Source organism: Hemiscyllium ocellatum, chromosome 4 (genome assembly GCF_020745735.1).
Source record: "Hemiscyllium ocellatum isolate sHemOce1 chromosome 4, sHemOce1.pat.X.cur, whole genome shotgun sequence".
Taxonomy (NCBI): Eukaryota; Metazoa; Chordata; class Chondrichthyes; order Orectolobiformes; family Hemiscylliidae; genus Hemiscyllium; species Hemiscyllium ocellatum.
The window spans coordinates 143405201-143422445 of NC_083404.1; the positions used below are offsets into that span (position 1 = coordinate 143405201).

The 17245-nt window shown below is 55.9% G+C and overlaps 1 protein-coding gene across 1 annotated transcript in view; it reads left to right on the top strand.

Annotated features, from left to right (window-relative positions):
- The window catches only part of kcnh2b (potassium voltage-gated channel, subfamily H (eag-related), member 2b), a 99926-nt gene that overhangs the window by 61371 nt on the left and 21310 nt on the right, over positions 1-17245 (top strand). The window contains exons 7-11 of the mRNA XM_060824075.1: positions 4947-5346; positions 7065-7264; positions 7427-7429; positions 12484-12736; positions 15211-15404. Coding sequence (XP_060680058.1) covers positions 4947-5346; positions 7065-7264; positions 7427-7429; positions 12484-12736; positions 15211-15404 — 1050 coding nt within the window. The remainder of the gene's footprint in view (positions 1-4946; positions 5347-7064; positions 7265-7426; positions 7430-12483; positions 12737-15210; positions 15405-17245) is intronic.

Here is a 17245-nt window from a genome sequence, read left to right on the forward strand (position 1 = left end):
CCCACACACACCCCCACCCACACACACCCCACACCCACCCACACACACACCCACCCACACACCCACCCACATCCACACCCCACACACCTCCCAGCACCCACACCCCACACACACACACCCACACACTGTCACACTCACACATCCACACACACACACCCACACACTGTCACACTCACACATCCACACCCACACACCTCCCAGCACCCACACCCACACCCCACACACCTCCCAGCACCCACACACCCACACCCCACACACCTCCCAGCACCCACACCCCACACACCCACACCCCACACACCTCCCAGCACCCACACCCCACACACCCCACACACCCACACACCCACACCCCACACACCTCCCAGCACCCACACCCCCACACCCCACACACCTCCCAGAACCCACCCCCACCCCCCACACACTTCCCAGCACCCACACCCCTCCACATACCCCCACCCCCCACCCAGACACTCACACATCCACACACTCACACGACCAGCACCCACACCCCACACACTCCCACCCACACACTGTCACACTCACACAACCACACCCCACACACCTCCCAGCACACACACCCATACACATCCACACACCTACCAGCACCCAGCACCCACACAACTCCCAGCACCCACACACCCACACCCACCCACCTCCCAGCACCCACACCCACACACCTCCCAGCACACACACGCACCCCACAGCACCCACCCCCACAGCCCCCCACATACCCCCACCCGGACACTCTCACACATCCACACACTCACACGACCAGCACCCACACCCACACACCTCCCAGCACTCACACCCACACTCCACACACCTCCCAGCACCCACACCCACACCCCACACACCTCCCAGCACCCACACACCCCACAGCACCCACACCTCCCAGCGCGCGCACACACCCCACAGCACCCACACCCCACCACACACTCTCACACTCACACATCCACACACTCTCACGCCCAGCACCCACACCCACACACATCCCAGCACTCACACCCACACCCACACCCCACACACTCCCACCCACACACTGTCACACTCACACATCCACACCCACACACCGCCCAGCACCCACACCCACACACCTCCCAGCACCCACACCCACACCCCTCACACATCCACACACCCACACCCACGCACCTACCAGCACCCAGCACCCACACAACTCCCAGCACCCACACACCCACACCCATCCACCTCCCAGCACTCACACCCACACACCTCCCAGCACCCACAACCCACACACCTCCCAGCACATACACTCCCCACAGCACCCACACCCCTCCATATACCCTCACCCCCCACCCAGACACTCCCACACTCTCACTTCCACATACTCACACGACCAGCACCCACACCCACACCCACAGCCCACACACCTCCCAGCACCCACACACCCACACCCACACCCCACACACTCCCACCCACACACTGTCACACTCACACATCCACACCCCGCACACGTCCCAGCACCCACACCCACACCCCACACACACCCACCCACACACACTGTCACACTCACACATCCACACCCCACACACCTCCCAGCACTCACACCCACACCCACACCCCTCACACATCCACACACCCACCAGCACCCACACAACTCCCAGCACCCACACACCCACACCCATCCACCTCCCAGCACCCACACCCACCCACCTCCCAGCACCCACACCCACCCACCTCCCAGCACCCACACCCACACACCTCCCAGCACCCACACCCACCCACCTCCCAGCACCCACACCCACACCCCACACACCTCCCAGCACCCACACCCACCCACCTCCCAGCACCCACACCCACCCACCTCCCAGCACCCACACCCACACACCTCCCAGCACCCACACCCACACCCCACACACCTCCCAGCACCCACACCCACACCCCACACACCTCACAGCACCCACGCACCCACACCCCACACACCTCACAGCACCCACAACCCACACACCTCACAGCACCCACACCCCCACACCCACACAACTCCCAGCACTCACACCCACACCGCACCCACCCACACCCCCACACATCTCCCAGCACTCTCACCCACCCAGCACCCACACCCACACTCCACCCACCTCCCAGCACCCAAACATACACAAACATACATCCACACACACACACCCACACCCACAGCACCCACACCCCCCACACACTCTCACACATCCACACACTCACACGCCCAGCACCCACACCCACACCCACGCCCCACGCACTCCCACCCACACACTGTCACACTCACACATCCACACCCACACACCTACCAGCACCTAGCACCCACACAACTCCCAGCACCCACACACCCACACCCACCCACCTCCCAGCACCCACACCCACACCTCCTCCCAGCACCCACCCCCACACCCCACACACCTCCCAGCACCTAGCACCCACACCACCACACCTCCCACACCCACACCCCACACACTTCCCAGCACCCACCCACCTCCCAGCACCCACACCCCACACACCTCCCAGCACCCACACCCACACCCCAAACACTCCCACCCACACACTGTCACACTCACACATCCACACCCCACACACTGCCCAGCACCCACACCCACACCCCACACACCTCCCAGCACCTACACCCACACACACCTCCCAGCACCTAGCACCCACACCCGATCACACCTCCCAGCACCCAGCACCCACACCCCTCCCAGCACCCACACCCACACCCCCACACACCTCCCAGCACCCACACCCCCACACACCTCCCAGCACCCACACCTCCACCCCCTCACCCACACACTCACACATCCACACACACTCACCCCCAGCACCCACACCCACACCCCACACACCTCCCAGCACCCACACCCACACCTCCCAGCACCCACACCTCCCAGCACCCACACCCACACCCCCACACACCTCCCAGCACCTACACCCACACCCACACCCCCACACACCTCCCAGCACCTAGCACCCACACCCGATCACACCTCCCAGCACCCACACCCCTCCCAGCACCCACACCCCACCCAGCACCCACACCCCCACACCTCCCAGCACCCACACGCACACCCACACCCCACACACCTCCCAGCACCCACACCCACACCTCCCAGTACCCACACCTCCCAGCACCCACACCCACACACCTCCCAGCACCTACACCCACACCCACACCCCCACACACCTCCCAGCACCTACACCCACACCCACACCCCCACACACCTCCCAGCACCTAGCACCCACACCCCACCCAGCACCCACACCCCACACACCTCCCAGCACCCAGCACCCACACCCACACCCACCTCCCAGCACCCGCACCCACACCCACCTCCCAGCACCCACACACCCACACCCACCTCCCAGCACCCACACCCCCACACCTCCCAGCACCCCCACCCACACCCACACACCGCCCAGCACCCACACCCGATCACACCTCCCAGCACCCACACCCACACCCCCACACACCTCCCAGCACCCAGCAACCACACCCACACCCACCTCCCAGCACCCACACCCACCTCCCAGCACCCACACCCACACCCACCTCCCAGCACCCACACCCCACACACCTCCCAGCACCCACCCCCACACCCCACACCCACACCCACCTCCCAGCACCCACACCCACACCCACCTCCCAGCACCCACACCCACACCCCACACACCTCCCAGCACCCACCCCCACACCCCACACCCCTCCCAGCACCCACCCCCACACCCCACACCCACACACACCTCCCAGCACCCACACCCACACACACCTCCCAGCACCCACCCCCACACCCCACACCCACACACACCTCCCAGCACCCACACCCACACACACCTCCCAGCACCCACCCCCACACCCCACACCCACACACACCTCCCAGCACCCACACCCACACACACCTCCCAGCACCCACACCCACACCCCACACCCACACACACCTCCCAGCACCCACACCCACACACACCTCCCAGCACCCACACCCACACACACCTCCCAGCACCCACAGCCACACTACTATTATAGGACAAGCCAAACAGAGAACAGCCAGGGAATTCCTAGAGGCATGGCACTCATCCACAGATTCTATCAACAAACACATCGACCTGGACCCAATATACCGGCCACTGCAGCGGACAGCTGGAACTGACAACCGGAAGCGGCAGAGACAAGCCACTATAAATGCCGGAGGAAAGATCACAGAAGCACTTCACAGGAGGCTCCCAAGCACTGAGGATGTCACCCAGACAGGGGACGAAACGTCTGCAACACAAATTCCCAGCTCGGCGAACAGAACCACAACAATTACCACCGTGGTCCCTAATGGGCCCTACTCTTTCCCCAGTTATTGGTTTGTCTTTAATGTAATTGTAAAATAACTTTGGATTCTTCCTCCCTTTCCCTGCGATTGTCCATAAATGTTCCATTTCTGCTCCCTTCATCGCTCCGATAAGTTCCTCTTCTACAATCTGTACTCAGCCCAGGCTCCTGCTGTTCGGAGCACTGAGTATCTATCTCTGTCTCTGTCTTTATCCAACTCTGTCAATCCCTCGCTACCCAGAGATTGGGGAGTTAATGGGTTCATGTTATCTTTATTATATTTATATGCTTGCCCTGTATCTCACTCTATGTTACAGAGCTTACAGCATGAGGGTCAGAACATGAGGGTTATAGGTCAGCATGTGAGGGTCGGGGGTCAGCGTGTAAGGGTTGGGGGTCAGTGTCCTGGAGGGTTGGGGTCAGTGGGTGCGAGTCAGGGGTCAGTGTCCTGGAGGATTGGGGTCAGTGTGTGCGGGTCAGGGGTCAGTGTCCCGGAGGGTTGGGGTCAGTGTGTGCGGGTCAGGGGTCAGTGTCCCGGAGGGTTGGGGTCAGTGTGTGCGGGTCAGGGGTCAGTGTCTTGGAACGTTACGCTGACCTCTGCAGTGCTGTCCACTCCGTGTCGACTCTGTCTAATCAACTCCCTCGCTCTCTACAGAGGACCATCCTGATTGGTCTGTTGAAGACAGCACGTCTGTTACGATTGGTTCGAGTTGCTCGGAAACTTGACCGTTACTCTGAGTATGGAGCTGCTGTCCTGTTCCTGCTGATGTGTACCTTCGCCCTGATTGCTCATTGGCTGGCGTGCATCTGGTACGCCATCGGCAACATGGAGAGAACGTTTCTGCAGCCGAAGATTGGTTGGTTGGATTCTCTCGGTGAGCAGATTGATAAGCCTTACACCGAGAACGATACATCATCAGGTCCCAGTATCAAGGACAAGTATGTCACTGCGCTATACTTCACCTTCAGCAGCTTGACCAGTGTGGGATTTGGCAACGTCTCTCCCAATACCAACTCCGAGAAGATCTTCTCCATCTGTGTGATGCTGATTGGCTGTAAGTGGCCCCCACCTGTAATCCCTCAGGGGCTGGTTAATTGTTGGGATCAGAAACAGGACACGATTCGTGGTGGGAGATCCTGGTCACACTGTGACTGCCCAAGGTTAACCCGCATTCTTTCAGTACTGCAGTAATCCCTCGAGCAGCTCCCTTTCTCGCTCTGATTTCTGGGCGATTTGCTCTCCCTCAGGATGGGTCCGATTCCAGCTTGTCCCCCCGTTTCTATGGAAACCTCCTTATGAATTGGAGAACCCTCAGGCAGTAATTGCTGGGATGTGTGTGGTCAGTGAATCCTGGAGCTGAATTGTTCACTCCATGGCTTCTACATACCATAGGCTTTATTAACAGCATGGAAATAGGCCATTCAGCCCATCCAATACATTCTGCGTCCCCAGGGATCAATCCAGATTCCCCAACACTGTACCCCTCCAGTATTTGTCCAATCACGTTTGGAATGTATTGTCTGTTTTATTCTGGGTCACCCTCACATCCTGGTCATATCCTTTCCCCCAACCTTGGAACTGGCTTCCCCCTGCGGAGGGAGAGACTGACACTGAACAGGAAGATGTTCCTGTCCTGAGTTCACCTCAATCCCATCTCCCCTCCACCTCCTGTGCTCCAAGGAAAACAACCACAACTTCTCCTCAACCTGGTAACTAACCTGTCTTATTCCGGAACATTCTGGTAAATAGAGATATTGGGGTTTTAAAGAATGGAAAGAGGCCAATCAGCCCATCATATCCAAGTCATGAAACATCCATTTTTTCTAATCCCATTTCCAACACTTGGCCTATCGCTCTGTCCACCTTCACATCACAAGTGCCCATCTCAGCGTTTCTTCAACGTGACAAGGGGGTTCTGCCTCTGTAACCCTCAGATTCCCACCATCATCTAAATGAAGAGGAAGAATTTCTCACATTCCCTCCCAAACTCCCGTCCCCTATCTTCAATCTACACTCCCTGGGCATGCCCATACCCATGCCCCTGAGAACTTGGGACATCTCAATCAGATTTCACCTCAACCTCTAAACAAGAACACCCCGAGCTTATCCAGCCCCTCTCCATCACGGAGACGCTCCAACCTGAGCAGCATCCTGGTGAATCTCCTCAGCATCCCCTCCAATGCAACCACATCCTTCCTATAGTGTGGTAACCAGAGCTGCACACAGTACTCCAGCTGTGGCCTCAACAAAGTCCTGGACAGCTTCAACATATAATCTTACAATTTATGTCATGACAAATAAAGACAAGTATCCCCGCTGCCCTCTTAACCACTTTCTCGGTCTGTCCTGCAGCTTTTGGGAACGTGTGGACATACACACCAAGGTCCCTCTGATCCTCTGTACCGCTGAGGGTCTTCAACGTGTACCCCCTTGCCTTGTTCATTCTCTCAAAAAGTATCAAACTACACAACTCAGGATTAAATTCTATTTGTTCAGCCTGTGGGATGTATCTTCGGGATAGGGCATTCCTTTCCACATCAGGGTCATCTATGAACATACTGACCATCCCACACAGATTCCCGTCTAGATCATTAATGTATACAACAAGCAGCAACAGACCCAGCACCAAACCCTGTTCATCTCCTACAGGTCCCTTGGCCCCTCTCACCCTCCTGGAGTCTATTCTGTGCACTTGGTGTGTTCCTGAAGTGGGTGCAGTTTGTATTTTCAGGCTGTTAGCTCTGACTGATCTCTCCCTCTCTCTCTCCCTAGCTCTGATGTACGCCAGTATTTTTGGGAATGTGTCTGCGATAATCCAGCGACTGTACTCGGGCACTGCCAGGTATCACACACAGATGCTCCGGGTTCGGGAATTCATCCGGTTCCATCAGATTCCCAACCCGTTGCGGCAGAGATTGGAGGAATATTTCCAACACGCCTGGTCCTACACCAATGGCATCGATATGAATGCAGTGAGTCTGAGACAATGCAGCATCACCCACCAGCACACACCAGAGGCTGGCCCCTCTCTCGGCTTAACCCAGAGATACCACCAGTGACAGACCAGCCCTGGTCTGATTGGTCCTGGGACCCTTACAGTGGGATCCCCTCAGTCACATGTTCATTTTCATAAGGAGGTGGTATTCAAGCTGAATTCTTAATCTAGAGACCCAGATAACCTTCTGGGGATCTGGGTTCAAATCCCACCAAGGCAGATGGCAGAGTTTAGGAAAAAGTCTGGAATTAAGAATCTAATGATGACCACGAACCCATTGTCAGGAAATTCCCATCTGGGTCAGTAATGTCCTTTAGGGAAGGAAATTGCCATCCTTACCTGGTCTGGACTACACGTGACTCCAGACCCACAGCAATGTGGGTGATACTGAACTGCACCCTGGGTAATTAATGCTGGTGTAGCCAGTGATTCCTGGTTTGTAATTGGAATTCCCCTTCCAGTCTTTGATATTCCACAGTGCCCTTGCAAGGAACACGTGATTATTTTTTAGTTCATTCATGGGATGTGGGGGTCACTGGCTGGGCCCAGCGTTTACTGCCCGTTCCTAGTTGTCCCCTTGAGAAGGTGGGGGTGAGCTGCCTTCCTGACCCGCTGCAGGCCGTGTGCTGGAGGGAGATTCAGGATGTGCCTGTTGACTGTCTCAGTCTGCGCACCGTGAAGGTACATACTCACCACGCCGTCACCACGCAGTCACCACGCCATCACCGTGCCATCACCGTGCCATCACCACGCCATCACCGTGCCATCACCACGCCATCACCGCGCCATCACTGCACCAGACCCAAGGGCTAATGAGCTCATACTCCATCTTACTGTCAGTGACTGGAAGCATGTCCCTCCATTGGAGATGAATACAATCCCAGTCCCTGATGTGACTGAGGAACTGTTGAGCTCCACAACATGGAAACAGGCCCTTCAGCCCAATTTGTCTATGCTGCCCAGTTTTCACAATTAATCTAATTCCATAGCCCTCCATACTATACCCCATCCAGGGGTATCTAAGAGAAGGTGAGGACTGCAGATCGGAATCGAGCCTGTGGTGCTAGAAAAGCACAGCCGGTCAGGCAGTATCCGAGGAGCAGGAGAGTTGATGTGTCGGGAAAGAGCCCTTTCCATTACTTTGCCTACCACCGAAGTAAGACTAACTGGCCTGTAATTCCCGGGATTATCACTATTCCCTTTTTTGAACAGAGCACACATTCGCTACTCTCCAGTCCCCTGGTACTACCCTCATTGACAGTGAAGACAAAAAGATCATTGCCAACGGCTCTGCAATTTCCTCTCTTGCTTCCCACATAATCCTACGCTATATCCCGTCAGGCCCGGGGGACTTGTCTAACCTCAAGTTTTTCAAACTGCCCAACACATCTTCCTTCCTAACAAGTATCCCCTCTAGCTTACCAGTCCGTTTCACACTCTCCTCTTCAACAATACGGTTCCTCTCGTTCGTAAATACTGAAGAAAAGTACTCATTCAAGACCTCTCCTATCTCTTCCGACTCAATACACAGTCTCCCACTACTGTCCTTGATCGGACCTACCCTCGTTCTCATCATTCTCATGTTTCTCACATACGCATAAAAGGCCTTGGGGTTAACCTTGATCCTATCCGCCAAGGATTTTTCATGCCCTCTCTTAGCTCTCCTAATCCCTTTCTTCAGCTCCCTCCTGGCTATCCTGTATCCCTCCACTGCTCTGTCTGAACCCTGTTTCCTCAACCTTATGTAAGCCTCCTTCTTCGTCTTTACTAGACATTCAACCTCCCTCGTCAACCAAGGCTCCCTCACACGAACATCTCTTTCCTGCCTGACAGGTACATACATATCAAGGACGCGTCGTATCTGCTCCTTGAAAAAGTTCCACATTTCCACCACATCCTTCCCTGACAGCCTATGCTCCCAATTTATGCTCCTCAGATCCTGTCTTGCAGCATCGTATTTACCCTTCCTCCCAATTGTAAAACCTACCCTGTTGTGCGCACCTATCTCTCTCCATAACTAAGGTGAAAGTCACAGAATTGTGGTCACCATCACCAAAATGCTCACCCACTAACAAGCCCATCATTTGTCCCAGTTCGTTACCAAGTACCAAATCCAATATGGCCTCCCCTCTGGTTGGACAATCTACATACTGAGTTAGAAAAGCTTCCTGGACACACTGCACAAACACAGCCCCATCCAATCTACTTGATCTAAAGAGCTTCCAATCAATATTTGGGAAGTTGAAGTCTCCCATGACTACGTCCCTGTGGCTTCTGCACCTTTCCAAAATCTGTTTCCCAATCTGTTTCTCCACATCTCTGCTGCTATTGGGGGGCCTATAGTAAACACCCAACAAGGTGACCGCACCTTTCCTATTTCTGACTTCAGCCCATACTACCTCCAAAGGCAGATCCCCCTCAAACTTCCTTTCTGCAGCCGTTATACCATTTCACATAGCAACCACACCCCTCCCCTAATCTTACTGAAACATCTGTAACCAGGAACCTCCAACAACCATTCCTGTCCCTCATCTATCCACGTTTCCATGATGGCCACAGCATCATAGTCCCAGGTACCGATCCATGCCTTAAGTTCACCCACCTTATTTCTGATACTCCTTGTGTTGAAGTATATGCACTTGAGCCCATCTCTGTGTCCGCAAGTATTCCCTGTCAGTGCTACCTTCTCCACAGCCTCCCTACATTCTTGGACATCCAGAAACACAGCTAGCTTACTTGCTGGACTACAAGTCCGGATCCCATCCCGCTGCCAAATTAGTTTAAACCCCCCCGAAGAGTGCTAGCAAACCTACCCCCCAGGATATTGGTGCCCTTCTGGTTCAGGTGCAACCCGTCCTGTTTGTACAGGTCCCACCTTCCCCAGAATGCAGTCCAATTGTCCAAATACCTGAAGCCCTCCCTCCTACACCATCCTTGCAGCCACGTGTTCAACTGCTCTCTCTCCCTATTCCTTGCCTCACTGTCACGAGGCACCGATAACAACCCAGAGATGACAACTCTGTCCTAGCTTTTAGCTTCCAGCCTAACTCCCTGAGCTCCTGAATGACCTCCCCACTCCTCTTCCTACCTATGTCGTTGGTGCCAATGTGTACCACGACTTCTGGCTGCACACCCTCCCCCTTAAGGATTCTGAAGACACGGTCTGAGACGTCTCGGACCCTGGCACCCGGGAGGCAACAAACCATCCGAGAGTCTCGCCCATGTCCACAGAACCGCCTGTCTGTCCCTCTAACTATAGAGTCTCCTATAACTAGTGCTCTCCACCTCTCCCCCTTTCCCTTCTGAGTCTCAGAGCCAGACCCCGTGCCAGAGACCCGGTCACTGCAGCTTACCCCTGCTAGGGCATCCCCCCCAACAGTATCCAAAGCGGTATACTTATTGTTTAGGGGAACGACCACAGGGGATCCCTGCACTGCCTGCTTCCTCCCCTTCCCACCTCTAACTGTTACCCAGGTACCTCTGTTCTCTGGCGTAACTATGTCCCTGTAGTTTCTATCTATCACCCTCTCAGCCTCGCGAATAATCCTCAGTTCATCCAACTCCAGCTCCAGTTCCCTAACGCGGTCTGTGAGGAGCTGGAGCTGGCTGCACTTCCTGCAGATGAAGTCGGCAGGAGCATCGGTGGTCACCCCTACCTCAAACATCCTGCAGGAGGAACGTTCCACTGCCTGCGCTGCCATAACTCCAAAACAGAAACACCAAGTAGCTTACCTTTTGTTTTAGGTTAGAGGAGGAGGGAGGGTGGGAGACACGACATGTGTAGTGTCTTGGGTTCCTCCTCCACTCAAATATCAATCACTTACCTTCCCGACCAGCTCCGTGCCCCGACCCCACTCCTGCCCAGTTATATTGGATTACCTAACCAACTGTGAACTGCAAGTAAGATTGGAAATCGGAGCTGCCATTCAGCCCTTTGAGCCTGTCCTGGTTTCTGCCTGGCCATCCAGCTCAGTTTGCTGTTCCCACTTACTCCCTATACCCTTTGACCCTGAACTCCTCGAAAACTTTCAATGTTTCAGCCTCCAATGTTCTCTGTGGAAGAGAATTCCTCAGGTTCCTCAGAAACATCCTTCCTGTATTCACTCGGTCTCGACCTGTTGGAAATTTCTACATGTCCCCCATCCTTCCTTTGAAGTCCAAGTGAATATACCTCCTCATCTGTCTGTCCGACTGTCCCAGCTCTCTGGCTGGAAAGTGCGGCACTGTCTCCATTGTTCATTCCCCAGAGAAGGAGATAAAAACTGAACACAATATTCCAAGTGTGGCCTCACCAAGGTCCTGCTCCTGTCCTTGAAACCTCGCTCTGTAACGTCCAACACCTTCCTCCCTGCCCCTGCCCACTCACTCCCAGCCACTGGTTTACAAGGACACCAAGGTGTCACTGCACTTCCCTCTATCCCAACCCAGCACCGTTCAGATCCTCACCCACCTTCCTGCTGTTGTTACCAAAGTGGATCACCTCACATTGATCCCCATTATACTGTACCCACCCACTCAGCTAGTGTAAATCTCACTGAATTATCAGAATATCCTCCTCAGAGATCACCCTCACACCAGCTGAGTGCTGTCCGGGAGTTAACTTCTTATCATGATGCCCACAAACGTGTCACTGTACCTGGAGTGCTGGCCTGGCCTGATGGTGAGATTCTGGATCCGTGGTGCTGGAAGAGCACAGCAGTTCAGGCAGCATCCGAGGAGCAGGAAAATCGACAATTCAGGCAAAAGCCCTTCATCAGGAATACAGGCAGAGCGCCTGAAGGGTGGAGAGATAAGCGAGAGGAGGGTGGGGGTGGGGAGAAAGCGATTGTGAGATTGTCCCCTCTGCTGCAAATGCCTTTTTGTTAACAATGTGTCAGCCATTGAACACAGATAGCTCAAACAGCCTCAGCCTCCTCTGATAAAGTTCCCGAATTATTAGCTTGCTCTCTCTCCGTGGATCCTGTCCGACCGGCCGGGACCTGCGGGATGTTGTTATTTTCGGGAGAGATTGCAGCACCTGCATTAAACTGCTTCGACTCCACCTTCTCTTACCCCTTTGTCTACTCCTCCACCCCGTTCCTCCATCTCTCCCCCTTTCCCTCCCTCTCCCCACCTGTCTCTCTCTCCCCTCTGTGTCCCCCTCACTCCCCACATCCCAATGACACTCTCTCCCTCTCTCTCTCCATCCGTCCCGAGGTGTTGAAAGGGTTTCCCGAGTGTCTCCAGGCTGATATCAGTGTGTACCTGAACCGAAGCCTGCTCTATCACTGTAAGGCCTTCAGAGGTGGGACGAACGGCTGCCTACGTGCCCTGGCGATGAGGTTTAAGACGACCCACGCTCCCCCAGGGGACACCCTGGTCCATGCAGGAGATGTCCTCACCGCCCTGTACTTCATCTCCAGGGGCTCTATCGAGATCCTAAGGACGGACGTGGTGGTGGCTATCCTGGGTAAGTGTCCACCCCCATGGGGAGTCTCTGGGGGAGGGGAGGTAGGGGAGGGGTGATGGGCCGTGGAGCTGCACTGATGTTTTCATTACAACGGACTGAACAACTTGCTCCGTGGCACTGACCCTCCGACAGTGCCCACTCCCTCAGCACTAACCCTCCGACAGTGCGGCGCTCCCTCAGCACTGACCCTCCGACAGTGCCCACTCCCTCAGCACTGACCCTCCGACAGTGCCCGTTCCCTCAGCACTGACCCTCCGACAGTGCGGCACTCTCTCAGCACTGACCCTCCGACAGTGTAGCACTCCCTCAGCACTGACCCTCCGACAGTGTAGCACTCCCTCAGCACTGACCCTCCGAAAGTGCGGCACTCCCTCAGCACTGACCCTCCGACAGTGCGGCACTCCCTCAGCACTGACCCTCCGACAGTGCGGCACTCCCTCAGCACTGACCCTCTGACAGTGCCCACTCCCTCAGCACTGACCCTCCGACAGTGCCCACTCCCTCAGCACTGACCCTCCAACAGTGCGGCGCTCCCTCAGCACTGACCCTCCGACACTGCAGCACTCCCTGAGCACTGACCCTCCGACAGTGTGGCACTCCCTCAGCACTGACCCTCCGACAGTGTGGCACTCCCTCAGCACTGACCCTCCGACACTGCAGCACTCCCTGAGCACTGACCCTCCGACAGTGTGGCACTCCCTCAGCACTGACCCTCCGACACTGCAGCACTCCCTGAGCACTGACCCTCCGACAGTGTGGCACTCCCTCAGCACTGACCCTCCGACAGTGTGGCACTCCCTCAGCACTGACCCTCCGACAGTGCGGCACTCCCTCAGCACTGACCCTCTGACAGTGCCCACTCCCTCAGCAATGACCCTCCGACAGTGCCCACTCCCTCAGCACTGACCCTCCAACAGTGCGGCGCTCCCTCAGCACTGACTCTCCGACACTGCAGCACTCCCTCAGCACTGACCCTCCGACACTGCAGCACTCCCTGAGCACTGACCCTCCAACAGTGCCCACTCCCTCAGCACTGACCCTCCGACAGTGCGGCATTCCCTCAGCACTGACCCTCCGACAGTGCGGCACTCCCTCAGCACTGACCCTCCGACAGTGCGGCACTCCTTCAGCACTGACCTTCCGACACTGCGGCACTCCCTCAGCACTGACCCTCTGACAGTGCCCACTCCCTCAGCAATGACCCTCCAACAGTGCGGCGCTCCCTCAGCACTGACCCTCCGACACTGCGGCACTCCCCGAGCACTGACCCTCTGACAGTGCCCACTCCCTCAGCACTGACCCTCCGACAGTGCCCGCTCCCTCAGCACTGACCCTCCAACAGTGCGGCGCTCCCTCAGCACTGACCCTTCGACAGTGTGGCACTCCCTCAGCACTGACCCTCCGACAGTGCGGCACTCCCTCAGCACTGACCCTCTGACAGTGCGGCACTCCTTCAGCACTGACCTTCCGACACTGCGGCACTCCCTCAGCACTGACCCTCTGACAGTGCCCACTCCCACAGCAATGACCCTCCAACAGTGCGGCGCTCCCTCAGCACTGACCCTCCGACACTGCGGCACTCCCCGAGCACTGACCCTCTGACAGTGCCCACTCCCTCAGCACTGACCCTCCGACAGTGCCCATTCCCTCAGCACTGACCCTCCAACAGTGCGGCGCTCCCTCAGCACTGACCCTTCGACAGTGTGGCACTCCCTCAGCACTGACCCTCCGACAGTGCGGCACTCCCTCAGCACTGACCCTCCGACAGTGCGGCACTCCTTCAGCACTGACCTTCCGACACTGCGGCACTCCCTCAGTACTGACCCTCTGACAGTGCCCACTCCCTCAGCACTGACCCTCCGACAGTGCCCACTCCCTCAGCACTGACCCTCCAACAGTGCGGCGCTCCCTCAGCACTGACCCTCCGACACTGCGGCACTCCCTCAGCACTGACCCTCCAACAGTGCCCACTCCCTCAGCACTGACCCTCCGACAGTGTGGCATTCCCTCAGCACTGACCCTCCGACAGTGTGGCACTCCCTCAGCACTGACCCTCCGACAGTGCCCGCTCCCTCAGCACTGACCCTCCGACAGTGCGGCACTCCCTCAGCACTGACCCTCCAACAGTGTCCGCTCCCTCAGCACTGACCCTCTGACAGTGCGGCACTCCCTCAGCACTGACCCTCTGACAGTGCGGCACTCCCTCAGCACTGACCCTCCAACAGTGCCCACTCCATCAGCACTGACCCTCCGACAGTGCGGCACTCCCTCAGCACTGATCCTCCGACAGTGCCCACTCCCTCAGCACTGATCCTCCGACAGTGCCCACTCCCTCAGCACTGACCCTCCGACAGTGCCCACTCCCTCAGCACTGACCCTCAATCCTGTCTCAGAACCTCCAAGCTGCTTGTCTTGCTCTCTGTCACTGTAATTCTCTGTCATTTACTGCTGTTCTGTTTGCTCTGAGCTTGTAGGTAAGAATGACATTTTTGGGGAACCAATCAATATGCACGCCCGCCCCGGCAAGTCAAACGCTGACGTACGTGCACTGACCTACTGTGACCTTCACAAAATCCAGCGCGAGGACCTGCTCGAGATACTGGACATGTATCCCGAATTCTCAGACCACTTCTGGTCCAACCTGGAGATCACCTTTAACCTGCGCGATGTGAGTACAATTCCCATACTCAGAGAGTCACACATCACAGAAACAGACCCTTCGGTCCAACACATCCGTGCTGACCAGATATCCTAAACAAATCTAGTTAGCACCCGGCCCATGTCCCTCCAAAACCTTCCTACTCATAGACCCATCCAGATGCCTCTTAATTGCTGGAATTGTACCTGCCCCTGCCACTTCCTCGGGTAGCTCAGTGAAAGGCTTGCCCCTCAGGACCCTTGTATATCCCACCCCTCTCACCGTAGACCACAGTGATGCCTGCTGCAGAGGGGTGTGGCTATTCCCCTGGTATTTGATACCCCCAGTCTGACCGTACATTGGTACGGTGGTGACTTTCCTCCACGCGTTCTGTGTGCTTGGCCAGCCCAGGATAAGACATTGGCTGAGGCTGCTCTTCAGCTGAACTCTGCCTCAGTCGCTCCATCGTGTCCCTGACCCCAGGACAGGTTAATCAGTGGGGTCTGACTGTCTCCTGTAACACATCATCTTCCCCCACCCTGAGCGTTCCAAGCTCAGTCTCTTAGCCAGACTTCCTGAAGCTACAAACATTTATTACAGATATAGTCACCTTGGGATTATACTGGCATCCACATAGAAGATTAGAGAGGTGCTGGAAAAACACAGAAGGTCAAGCAGCATCCGAGGAGCAGGAAAGTTGATGTTTTGGGTAAATGCCCTTCATCAGGATTGAGGGCTTTTGCCCACAGCGTTGATTTTTCATGCTCCCCGGATGCTGCCTGACCTGCTGTGCTTTTCCAGCACTACACTGATGTAGAGTCTGATCTCCAACATCTGCAGTGCCCACCTCCACCAGGCACCCCACCTACTCCAGGTGCACCACATCGCCCACCCAGTCACCGCTTCTCAGTAATCAGGAGACATCAGGATATTGCAGGGTTGATTCACAAAAGGCCTCATGGGGTCTGAGCACACGATGGACAGAAGGGTCTCTGCCTGGGTTTTTGTTTGTTAAATGGCAAGTTTAATATTCCAAAGTGAAGTTCCAGACAATAATCTACAGCGAAAGGGACAGCTACAGAATAAATCACCTGGCCAATCAAAATAATCAGAGAAAAACGATCCATCCTCGCCAATGTGTTACCCTGTGATGTCCCGTTAGACCACACAGATAGAACCAGGTTCAAGGTACTTCTCCCTGCAAGTATTAAACCCTCACACCCCTCCCAGTCTGTTACACAGTGATACTGACTCACCGCAAACTCCTCCCAGTCTGTAACACAGCCATACTGACTCACCGCACACCCCTCCCAGTCTGTTATACAGTGATACGGACTCACTGCACACTCTTCCCAGTCTGTTACACTGGGATACTGACTCACCGCACACACCTCCTAATCTGTTACACAGTGATACTGACTCACTGCACACTCCACACAGTCTGTTACACAGTGATACTGACTCACTGCACACTCCTCCCTGTCTGTTACACAGTGATACTGACTCACCGCACACTCCTCCCAGTCTGTTGCACAGTGATACTGACTCACCGCACACCCCTCCCAGTCTGTTACACAGTGATACTGATTAACCGCACACTCCTCCCAGTCTGTTACACAGCGATACTGACTCACCGCACACCCCTCCCAGTCTGTTACACAGGGATACTGACTCACCGCACACACCTCCCTGTCTGTTACACAGTGATACTGACTCACCGCACACTCCTCCCAGTCTGTTACACAGTGATACTGACTCACCGCACACCCCTCCCTGTCTGTTACACAGCGATACTGACTCACCGCACACCCCTCCCAGTCTGTTACACAGGGATACTGACTCACCGCACACCCCTCCCAGTCTGTTACACA